This window comes from Protopterus annectens, chromosome 2.part2 (genome assembly GCF_019279795.1).
Source record: "Protopterus annectens isolate FY-2018-M chromosome 2.part2, PAN1.0, whole genome shotgun sequence".
Taxonomy (NCBI): domain Eukaryota; kingdom Metazoa; phylum Chordata; order Ceratodontiformes; family Protopteridae; genus Protopterus; species Protopterus annectens.
In genome coordinates, this window is record NC_056730.1 from 1,115,785,611 (window position 1) to 1,115,798,110 (window position 12,500).

General features: G+C 39.3%; 1 protein-coding gene across 13 annotated transcripts in view; it reads left to right on the forward strand.

The window, feature by feature from the left end:
• The window catches only part of PIP5K1B (phosphatidylinositol-4-phosphate 5-kinase type 1 beta), a 1,685,295-nt gene that overhangs the window by 1,420,142 nt on the left and 252,653 nt on the right, over nucleotides 1–12,500 (forward strand). For all 13 annotated transcript variants that reach the window (XM_044064337.1, XM_044064336.1, XM_044064340.1 and 10 more), the window contains one exon: nucleotides 8,620–8,804. In XM_044064337.1, the coding sequence (XP_043920272.1) occupies nucleotides 8,620–8,804 (185 nt within the window). The remainder of the gene's footprint in view (nucleotides 1–8,619; nucleotides 8,805–12,500) is intronic.

Here is a 12,500-nt window from a genome sequence, read left to right on the forward strand (position 1 = left end):
CTGAAAAATCAGACATTTTATGAGGGACAGGGCAAAATATGAGGTAAAATCAGATTCAGTTGACAGGTATGCTTGTTATCAAAAGAACACCAGAGGGAGACTGGGGTAAAGACTGTTTTCCTCGGCTTCTTTATTGTTCCTACTTCAGACAATAGGCCTGATTTAGAAAGCTAAAAAGCTTGTGACTAAGTCCAGGAAAAGACAGCCACTTGTGATCTGGAAAAAAAGTATCACAAAGCATAAATAGCTTTTGAGTCAGCATGCAAGTTGTTTGCATTTCATTGTAAACATTATACAGGGAGCTGGGTAGTATGCAGGAATTAAAACTATGTTGATGCAAAGCTGACCATGAATGACAGATTCAGCGATGCATGCATAGGACAGAAGAGCAGCAGGGGAGGGGGCTGTGAGAGACTGGAGAGGGGAGAGGAGATGCTTCTGATAGGATGAAATGGGTGGACAAATTCTCTGACAAAGTAAGAACAGCTGAGTGGTCCTTGAATAGTCTGGATTCAATTTAAAGAAGATTTATTGTTAGAGGATTTGTGTCCAGTGAGCAGACTGACGTCACGCCAGAAGAGTCTGGGTTTACTTAAGATGGAAGGTTGCTTTGCTTTATGCCACCATATGGATTGTTCGGTTAAGTTCTTGTGTTTGGTAAAAGTATCATGGTTATCAGGAATGGATTGCTTCTTTTTTTCCATGACTGCTAGTCTTTATCCATTAACTTGAGGAGAGATATATGCTTTTTGTTAAGTCATGGCATTGTTGTTGTTTAAAAGGGCATTTAGCATTGGACAAGAAATCATCCTGGAGATGGAGGAATATTTGAGTTGAGGTTATAGCTGTTTTGTTAGGGTCTTAGATGTTCAAAATGGTGGACCAGTCAATGGCTGTCAGATGTTTTTTGTAGTTTGGTGTTGTTTTGTTTGGATTGGGGTCCGAAGGGGAACAGTTATGGCAGAGATTTTAGAGGCAGTTAGCTGATCTGGTGAGTGATCACTGAAGGTGGAGGGGATGGAAATGTTTGAGACAGTTAGTGGTACATTAGTGATTAGTAGGTGAAGAATGAATGTTTATGAAGAGCGGATTTTGGTGGGTGGGTTCTATGATAATCTGTAAGAGATTCTTGTTAGTTAGAAACATACAAATATCCCTTTTAAGGGGACCTGAGAAGTTAGTGTTGAAATCATCCAGGATAATTACATTTGTCTGAAAAATTAATGTTGAACCCCCCCACCCACCCACCCTCACCATGATAATCAGTTGTTTGTTTTTGGTGTGGAGTCTTTTCTAATTGAAGTTATTAGCTGTGACTGTTTCAGAGATTAGGAATCCCGTGACAATTGGTTGTTTGTTTTTGGCATGGAGTCCTTTCTTATTGAAGTTATTAGCTGTGACTATTTCAGAGATCAGGGATTTGAATTTTGAAAAAGTTGAAGGAGGAGAAGGATTTGCTGCTGCAAAAAGTAATGTTTTTTTTTTTTTTGGTGTTGAATTTTCTAGTTGGGGATGTGTCTGCTGTAGTGTTAGCTTTGTTTGGGGCAGTGAACTTAAGATGGTATTTGTATAGTAATCCGCAGCCTACTCTTTTCCTATTGCCAGGTCTTCCATCATACTCACAGTTGTATGAGAGGAGGAGGTGCCAAATGCTGGGACTGTTTGGATTGGTCCACAGTTCAGTGACAACTGCAATGAACTGGCTATGGGAGGAAAAGAAGGCACTTATTTGTTCATGCTTGTTGGCAATGCTTTTTGCATTGATGAGGACACAGAGATATAGGAGTCTGTACAGTTTGCGGAATGAGAGGAGGGGTGATAATGTCCAGGGTTAGTTTCAATGTTGACTCTAATAAGGAGTATTAAAATGGTTGGGTTGAATTAGTAGAGATAAGTAGGGATTTTGATGAGAAAGTTATGAGTGCATGTTTTATAGTGGGGTAGAAATGTGCACAATAGAATGTATTTAAGGGGGAGATGTTAGTGGAGACTGGACTGGATGGGCATAGAAGAGTGTAGGAGGGAATATTAGATTACCAGGGGTAATGATGAAAGAGGCATGAATTATGTGCTATGGGTGGAGAATAGACCTTATGGAGAGCAGGAGAACAACATGTAGGAATACGGTGAGACAGCTTTGGGTATAATGGTTGGTATATGTAGTGGTATGGACTTATTGGGGAGATAGTGGTTTAAGGGCAGTTTGAAGTGGAGTGTTTTGGATGACTGATTCAAATTTGGCTGTCATGGAGTAGTGCCTTTGTTGGGGGTCAAGTTTGTATATGTGCTGTTTTGGTAGATATGTAGATAGGTGTTTCGTCATTAATGACTGGATTGGATAGGGTGGGTGTGAAGAATGTGTGGAGAACAGAATGTGTAAAGTTGCTAGATTGGGAGCTGGCTGGGGAATTAGGTGTGGGAGATATTTAGTTTTATTAGTATCGTGTGCGCTTTACACATTTATCATCTTTACTTTCAGTGTCACTGCTGTTTTCTTAATCTCAGCAAAACAATTCATCCATCTTAAGGAGAATTTCTGGAGTTTATAGGATAATCTTGTTTTAACTTAAAATGATTTTATTATAACTTTCTAGTGGCCCTTCACCCTTTCCATCCCCATTGTGTTCCAGCTGTAGTAGGTCATTACCGCAGATAACCAAGGATCCAAACAGAGCAGAAAATTGATAAAGGGCATAAACAGATTACAGATGCACTACCAGTGTCAAGCAGTTCAGTCCACGTTAAACGCTGAGCTAAAGCAACCATGGACACTGTTAATAAATATGAAATCTACAAACAAGAAGCCTGACACTGTTTCTGACTTGCTATACAGTACTAACTTTACATTTAAATGGTGATTTAGTTGTGTGGCAGCTTTGGCCACTATTTAACAATTGCCATAACTATTGAGGTTTCTGTTATTCAATGTCCAATATGAGGCACCATCTACAGAGGAATGGCTGTTTGTTTCAGATCTCTGCATGATATGCTTCATATTTCCAGTGTGCTATGTCCATGGAGTGGGTCTATATCAGATAGTTGAATCATAATATGAGAACGCTTCTTTGCCTAACACCTATTGACCAAATATACCAATCATCAAACTAAGTTTTCAGTGAAAAGTTTCCTAGGGTAAAACTGTGGTTGGCCACCATTTGGAATTTGCCCTTTTCCCCACTGTAGTACAATCTCGGAGTTGGTTTATTTAGTTAATGGGGGTGTGGGGGGAGTAGGTGTTAGGTTTTTTTGGAGGTTTTTTTTTTATGGTCACTAGGGCAGACTACTGTCAGTTTGTCCTAGGAAAGATTTCACTGAAAACTTAATTCGATGATTAGTTTGTTCACTCAATATGTGTTCAACAAAGAGACATTTATGTATGATGATCTGATGTAGACCCCAGTGGAGTATATCTTCAAAGTAAGAGCAGCAGGGTACAGGCAGCTTTTGCTATTCCATCTACAATGTAATTGGATGATCTCAGGGGGTGAAAGTAAGAGACCCCATCATGACATGGATGTCAATGTTAGACACCAGGATGCAGAGTTAAGGCCATACCAGGAAACTCCCTACTTGGCTACCGGTGTGGTGATTGCACCGTGGATTGTTTATGGATGGTGGTGGGAAGAGCTGGACAGAATCACCAGCTGGGTGTTCAGTAGGCACAAAAAGAGAAATAAAAAAAGTAGACCATAACTGTTCCTAGAAGATGTCTCCAGATTATGAGCATGTTTAGGTAATTACCAGTGCTACCCATAAAAAAGTCTTCATTTTGGACCGGGTCCATTAGCTTGGAGTGGCTGTATCAAACATGGAGGTCATGGAGGACAATTTTCTGGTCAAACCACATTTGAATAATTTCTGCTTCAGGCTTCGCCCAGTAAGATCATACATCTTTGATCTGGTTCACTACTGAGATCTGAGCTATATTTTTAGTGGTGACCTGATACCCATATGGTTATATTTATATCTGGATTACAATGCTTAAGGTCAAGAGCATTTCAAGATAGCTTAGACTAACGTCATCAGAGATTTTGTTAACCTACTTGCTCCACTTTGAAAGCATCCTTTATTAACGAAGACATGTGGTCACTGCTTTGATCAGGAGGTTTGTAAGAAGGCCAGAGCTCCAACGGACGACTGCATGAGGACAACTTTAGGATAAACCATTATTATTATGTATGTCAACCCAAAACTTATGTAGATAATAAACTGTTTTTTACATTTTAGAAGAATTGAAATGGCCAACTACACTTTTTCAGATTGTGGACAGTCTAGATATTTCATATGGATTGTAAGCCATAAAGCCTATTTCAGTTTGTGAATATGAGATAGCTACTTGGTTCTTCACTGCTAAGATTGACTAATTAGACTGCAGACACTCCTGATGATCACTAATAGGTATGGCAATGATTTAGCATGGGTACCCTTATACAGTAGTGAATTGACTTTTATTAACTTGACTGTTGCGAGGTTATCAGTTTGATTATGACTTTGCACCTTACTGCTTTCAGTCTAGAACTTGGACTAATCAGTCTGATTCTTTCATGTCTGCATGTTTTTGGCCCACTATTTGTTCACCGTGTGATGGATAATTTTCTTACAATTCTCAAATAGGCAGTTTTTACAGACACCCTTAAGAAACCATCCATAAGTCAATAAAGAAGTTCCACCCTATCCCTAACATTCCATTTATTTGTAAGGTTATTGGGAAAGTAATTTCTGTTCAGTGAGATCCTTTTAACAACTGATAACCTCCTAGGTCCTTGTCAGGCTGATTTCCAGAGCCACTGTAGCACTTAGAATGCCTTCGCTAACATGATAAACAACCTCCTTATAAAGCCTGAGGATCAGCCATATTTTGTCATGGTTTTTGTTGGTCTCTCAATAGCTTTTGAAACAAGGAGCCACAGAATCTTGATCAAACTCTTGCATTCCAACCGTGGTCTTTCTACCAAAGTCCTAGTTTGCCTTTATCTCTTGGGCACACACAGAGTGTTATCTGTGAAATTAATGCTGATTTGATATTTAAAGTTCAGCATGGTTCCATCCTGGAATCCTTTGTTATTAATGATAGACATGCTTCCAATCAGAGGCAGAAGGTGAAGATGGGATTTAGTATGTTACTGACTTGCTGATAATATGTGATTACAGCCCAGCTTCCTGCAGCAGCGGATGATAGCCGTACAAACCCTTGAGGATTGTTTCGTCACCTTCTATAACTGAATGTGTGAAAATCTGTACAAATTCAAATGTTGACAACACATGAGATCATAAGGCCATCAATTCTTCTATACCTTTTTATCCATTGCTATTTTGGTTGAAACTGGGTTTGTGAGTATGGTGCAAGATCTAAGCACTATTATTGAGAATACATTGATACTTAAGGACCAAGTCTCAGTCATTGTTTAAATCTCCTGCTTTCATCTTTGGAGTATCATAAGGATTAACACCTTATTTTATGCATTTATTTATTTAATTATTAACTAGATAAGTGAAGTAGCCAACATGCCCTTTTGAACCATGACCTGGAGAGCAATCACATGATGCAGTAAACAATATGGCAAAAAAAAGTAGAGCATCTGCACAGTGAATAGTTACATAATATTAACGAGAACAATTAATAGTGAAGAATAAACATACTCCCACATAGAGATAATAAGATGTAGCACAATTTGGGTACACACTATTAGGCCAAAACTATCTAACAAACAAAAGACAGGCAACAAAAATTATCTGTCACTGAATGAATTAATCAGCATGGGTTTAGCAGTCTTAATGCTTTGAGGGGAGATCCTTATTCCTTCAGAAGATAATGCTTTACTTATTCATGCCTTCATTTTGTCATGCTTGGATAACTTCATTGCTTTGAATGATGGGCTTCTAGAGACCACCAAAATTGCCTTCTGGCTGTGCAGAACTCCACAACTAGATCTAGACTGTAACTTGCCTGCAGCGAAGGGTTTGTACAGGCTAACAATAATCTGCACATCAGTATAAATGGTGGTTTTGTTAACTTACTGAGCTGTAAGTGATATGAGCCCTCTTTATCTTAAAGAGCTACTGACACTCAACTACTTAGCCTAACCACTGCACTAAGCTAGAGCAGGATTGCTTGTGATTCCCAAGGTGCAGTTATTGATATGTGGTATATGGTCATTCTTTTATCAGGCTCCAATTTTAAGGAATTCACTACCTTGACAGCTTTAAGACAGCTACACAGACAGTGAGTGTCTTTAAAAGGGCCCTGAAGACCCATGAATTTTTAAAAAGTTTACTTAACATGTGAATAACGTTAATAGTTATTGGTTTTCATATTTATCGAAGTCAGTCTCTTTTTTATTAATTGATATCTGTACTAGAGCCAAGAGGCAGGCAAGAGGGAGGAACTGCTTTGGGTGCCAACTTGTAGCTGATTTCCTTCCCAGACTGTACCCAATGGACTCAGAACAAGAGTAGAGTACTAATGGGGTATCATGCATAGAAGGCTCAGGCTTGTAATCTTTTATCATAAGCTCTTCTCTTAGCAGCTGGCATGCACACCTGCATTCTTAAAGAGCTGTTGTGCCTCCTTCTCTTCTTTCACCTGCTTTCTTCAACTTATACATGTGTGCACATGCACCCTCCTCCCCACAATGAGAAGGTGACTGACTACTGCTCAACTGCAGCTTGGCAAAGCCAAGAGCACATCCCAAACCACTGAGATCTGTACTGTGCACCTGTTTCACCAGTGAGTGTCACTAGTACTGTGGACTGGACAGCCTTTCTCCGCCTAGAATGAGTAAGTCAGCATCAACATCTTACTCCCACCCACCACAGCCAGATATTTGGGTGTTACAGAACTTGGGGTCCGCTAATCAATCTTGGACTGTCTGGGTCTAGGGCTTTATCTGTCTATACTACAGAGTCAGTCATGTGACTTAGTTCATTAGCATCCAATAAACCTGCTTCAAATCCATGGAAAAACACTGTGGATACTTTACAAATCCACTTGAACCTTTAAACAGCAACAACCGATAAACAGTTCATATTCCGTAAGAGACAGTGAGTTTGAAATTGCAGTATATATCACTTTATTGCAGAATTGTACAGGACTGCAGACTGTTGTCAGTTTAGTGATTTTGTGTGTGGGATGTATTTTGAAAGTATTTAACAGAAATGGTTGTCTGAAGCATTAGATCATGCCCTGATAATACATTAACATTGAAAACAGTGACAAGGCATGCTTATAAAATTCAACAAAAGGGACTGAGTGTGCTTCTAATGGTATCTATCAGACACAGTAAAAGGCAAACATGTTTTTTATTGTGGATAAACAAAATGGAAGCACAGTAATTTTAGGTTTAAAGAAAAAAATATTATAGGAAATGACATACAAATCGCCATAGGCAAAAGAAATTGTGGCAAAAAGGATGCTAGTAGTGAGCAGCGGTTACTCAAAAACAACGCCAGTTCTTGGACATACATAAGGTAGGGATACAGATTCATTGTCACATGAATATAGTGAAGAAACTAGCAATTATGTCTGGCATTGAATATATGACTGAAGATGGTGATAAAAATCATATCTGCCACCCCAGAGGTTGCAAAAATAAGCTTAATAATTAAACTGTGTATAAGAATAATTTATGGATTATAAGAAAAATGTTCCCAAATGTACCATAGAAAAACAGCAGTGTAATTAAATGTATCTAGAAGTAAGAAAGTAGCCCTCATACATAAACACAATGTACCAGTCAGCTGTAATGATAATACACTGATGTTATGCTTCTGTATACTGAACAGGGGAGGGCCATTAGTATTCGTCAAAGAGTGGATAAGAATACCTTAATTAAACTAGTCCACAACTGGAAACCTATCAAAAGAAATGCAAATGTTGAAGGGCATAAAAGCAATGTATGAGCTACAATAGTATAACAGTCCTAACTTTCATAAAACTAATAAAGTGGAATATGCCACGAGGTCTGACTTACAGCTACAGTTACAAGGACTTGAAAGTGCAAAATATTAGCAAAAAGTAGAATAGAGTGAGTAGATCATATCTCCAGTGCTTGTAACGAAAGCAGGAAATAAACATATTTGTAAAGATTTTAGTTGCCAGGAATCCAGCATTGCATACTTCTTAGGTATAAACCCATTTTGCAGTTAGAAGTGGAGGACTCTTCCAAGCAGCTCTTCACTGGTAATACAGATGAAGGGTTGCTCTGTTGCAGCCATCATGTCTTCTGAGTAGCGGATACACAAGCCATCTGGTAAAAAGCAGTGCATCAGGTACTCCATAGTAATCTGTAATAGTCAGCGTTACTATGATGATATTTTTGAAATAGGCAAAGTTGAAAAAGACCATTGTCATTGCATATGAAAATGTTCTGTCTAAGCTAAAGAAATACAGGCTTTGAACTAATACAGACAATGGTGGGTTTTCTTTTCAGGAGAAATGATACTCCAGTTGGTATATAAATGGGAATGTTAAACATTGTCTTATTTGCCGCTGATACTATGTAGTTCCTTTGAGAAACATTTAAAAAAAAATTGTGATGTGTATGCATGTAGTTCTGACCCCATTTGTTTCTTCATTTTTTGTCAGACTGATAATAGCATTTATAATCTCTTCTTTAATAGGTGCTGGAAAGCTTTAAAATAATGGACTACAGCCTTCTTCTTGGGATACATGTATTAGACCAAACCTCAAAGGAGAAGGATGGAGAGACATCAGATGGAAGAAGACACGGAGGACTGAAAGTCCTGTACTCCACTGCAATGGAATCAATCCAGGGCACAGCCGTGGCATCTGATACAGAGAATACGTATGTGCTGTGTTTTATATTACCTGCACATTTGGAGTAAACAAAGCTAAAAATATTTGTTCACATCTAGTATTGTTCATTCTCTAGTGGTACTTCTCCTAGACTAAGCACAGTCACAGTCCAGAACTAATAATTTGGTGCAAGATTATGTTTTATAAACTGTATTTTCAAAAGACCTAAGACTTATTATTCCTTCAAATGCTGATACTGCTAATACAGTGCTTGACTTTTGGTACACTTAAATAAATGCTGGTCTACGTGGCTGGTCTGAAAGCTACAATGTTTCATCTGATTTCAGGCTCATTGTCATGCTGAGGACAGTGCCACGGGTCACATGATGTTTTATCATAAGAACATAAATATGGCCTAAACGTAGTCACGTATATTACAGTGCGTCAGATGTAGGCTTGCAGGCATTTGTAAAACATGTTCCTAGAAGTGAAACAGGATAAATGTGGATATGTGAAAATAAAATTAAATGTGCATTCATCATCCAAGGCAGGCACAGGAAACAGAGTCATTGTACTAGAACTAATTCTGGAAACTACTTCTGAAGCATGGAAAATTAATTAAGCTTTGTCACAGTGTGTGACTTTGAGTAACACAGTGACCCCAGCAGCACCTGAAATCTCATTAAGCATTCCTTCTCTCAAAAGCCAGGTTACTTCAGACTCACATGACATGGTGAAATGTGCGTTTCCTTTGATGAATGACTCCTGTGTCTTCTTTTCATCTGTCCTCAAATCTGGATAGATTTCACAGTATCAGCAAGAATGTGTATTTGTGTTTCTTGTTACCTGATGTTTAATAAGGCACTGCCTCTCTGTCAGTACCACTTTTCTTAAGATTTCAAAGCTGTGATGTAGATTTAATTAGGCAAAGCATACTCAACACAATTTATGTCACAGCATCTTCTTCCAAAGTGACCCCATAGCTAAGTGCTGGAGGAGTACTAAGCATGTAATCATATTCAGGCTAAAGACCTGCTCCGATAGAGTTTTCAGTTGAATCCAAACAGAAGCTGCTGTTAAAAACGGACAATTAGAAGGGTATGTAAAATAGTGCATGCTAACCGCAGGAAGCGATCAGAGGAGGTTAGAAAAGATTCAGAAGAGAGACTAGAAAAGCAAAATTGTCCACTGAACTGCGACCATCATATCTCTCCTCCTCAAGGAGATAAACCACAGCAGAGATGTGAGGAGATAGCTGTCCTCAGCATGAAATGTTAGTACATAAAGTCAACATTCTTAAATGCGATAAACTTTACAGACATTTTGACCAATGCTGCAGTGGCAGTTTTGTAATTTTCCATTAGAGAAACCATTTCATAATACATTAAAAGAATCAGCTATTTTTCTGCCCTCAAACATAGCTGCACTCTGTACCAGTCAGGCAGATTCACTTTAAGGCCATGAGTGGTCATTTCCATTGGAATATAACTTGTACAAGAAAATGGATCACACAAAGAGTTAGAATGTTTGTAGTGCACCTAGTTGGAGTGGTTTGGGTAACATTTGGTATAGTCACATCAACATTCAAGGCACTTTGGGTAGCTTTATAACTCACTTCAAATTCAGAACTTCTAGCTTTATCTCTGATAACTGTCTGTGGCAGTATATTTGATGGACTCAGTATATAAGAATCTTTTCATCCTTGGTTCAAACATCTGGGTATGACTTTCTGACATGTATCTTTATGGCTGAGACACCTTAAGAATATCCTAAGTATGTGTCCAGTTATGTCTCACAGTGTTTACACAATCCATTTGTACCATGTCAGATTTGTTTTTTAGGTTATTGGCATTTTTTTACTCCTTGCAGCTTGAAGCAAATTGCTTGGCCTGGTGGAAACTACTTCCGAAGCATGGAAAATTAATTAAGCTTTGTCACAGTGTGTGACTGAGTAACACAGTTACATCAGCAGCACCTGAAATCTCATTAAGCATTCCGTCTCTCAAAAGCCAGGCAGTACCCTAAAAAACAGTGCTTATCATAGAAGTATTTTGTATGTATTGTTTGCTTTTTGGTTATTTGACCAATTCAGTAGTCACTGGTCTTACTTTGGATTTCAGCACAGATGTTATCCTGATTTCTTTACTGATCAGGAGCAGCGCGGTAGGAGTTAAGAGCTAAGTGAGGAACAGCGCGATAGGAGTTAAGAGCTAAGTGAGGAGCAGCGCGGTAGGAGTTAAGAGCTAAGTGAGGAGCAGCACGGTAGGAGTTAAGAGCTAAGTGAGGAGCAGCGCGGTAGGAGTTAAGAGCTAAGTGAGGAGCAGAGCGGTAGGAGTTAAGAGCTAAGTGAGGAGCAGCATGGTAGGAGTTAAGAGCTAAGTGAGGAGCAGCACGGTAGGAGTTAAGAGCTAAGTGAGGAGCAGCGCGGTAGGAGTTAAGAGCTAAGTGAGGAGCAGCGCGGTAGGAGTTAAGAGCTAAGTGAGGAGCAGCGCGGTAGGAGTTAAGAGCTAAGTGAGGAGCAGCATGGTAGGAGTTAAGAGCTAAGTGAGGAGCAGCACGGTAGGAGTTAAGAGCTAAGTGAGGAGCAGCACGGTAGGAGTTAAGAGCTAAGTGAGGAGCAGCGCGGTAGGAGTTAAGAGCTAAGTGAGGAGCGCGGTAGGAGTTAAGAGCTAAGTGAGGAGCAGCGCGGTAGGAGTTAAGAGCTAAGTGAGGAGCAGCGCGGTAGGAGTTAAGAGCTAAGTGAGGAGCAGCACGGTAGGAGTTAAGCACTAAGTGAGGATCAGATATCAGCAGCTCCATTAGTCTGTAGGTAGTGAGTACATGGTTTAGTGTATATAAAGCCAGAATCCTCAGCAAACTGATGGAACGCAGTGAAAACAAAATGTGTGCCATTATCCATTTATCAGCTCATAGCTATAAAAAACTCATGCTTGTCCCCTTTCCACTTAGTCATTGCTGGGAATTGTCCTATATGCTTGAGTTTGCCTGCAGGGCTACTTATTTTCGCAACTGCAGACACTTTGAGATCCTTCTATACATATCATGTGATACTACAGTAACTGCAACCCCTGTACCTGTTTTAAAGCTTACTGGAGTTCCATTTATTGAATATTCACCACCAGTCTGATTCGATGTTTGGCACAGCAGTCACTGAACACTGGAAAAAGTTTTTTGAACTTTTCCTTAGTTTTATTACCAGTGGCTTATTTTACTAGCTTAGTGTTACACAGAATAGTGAAATATCCCTTCATCTTACATTTTTATACCTTCTAACGTGCAACTCATTCTTCTCACCCAGTGTTTTTTCACGTGCATTTGCCACACTTGATTTCACTCTGCTTTTCATGCACATGCTTTCTTTGACTATTGCAATGCTTTTTATTGAATTTGCCATTTTCTTTGCATTTTCCTTCACATACAGCATGAACTAGGGGACCTGGGAAATGTGAACCCTGAGGACAGTCCCCTGTACTCATTGGTGCCCCCCAAACTTAAGCTGAAGTGAAAAATAAAACTCCTCCAATCTGCTCATTTAAATCAGACTCTGCAAGCAAACAGATGTATTTTTTTCATTCGCTGGAACAGCAATAGATGTTTAAATGAACATCATGTGGCAATGGCAGTACTTCCACATTGTTGATCATGAACCCTAATACCTTGTGCCTGGAGCAGCTGCCCTCATCCACCCAACCCTAACTGTGGTTTGGACTTCACAAACATTGTTTGCTGTACTTATATTAGCATT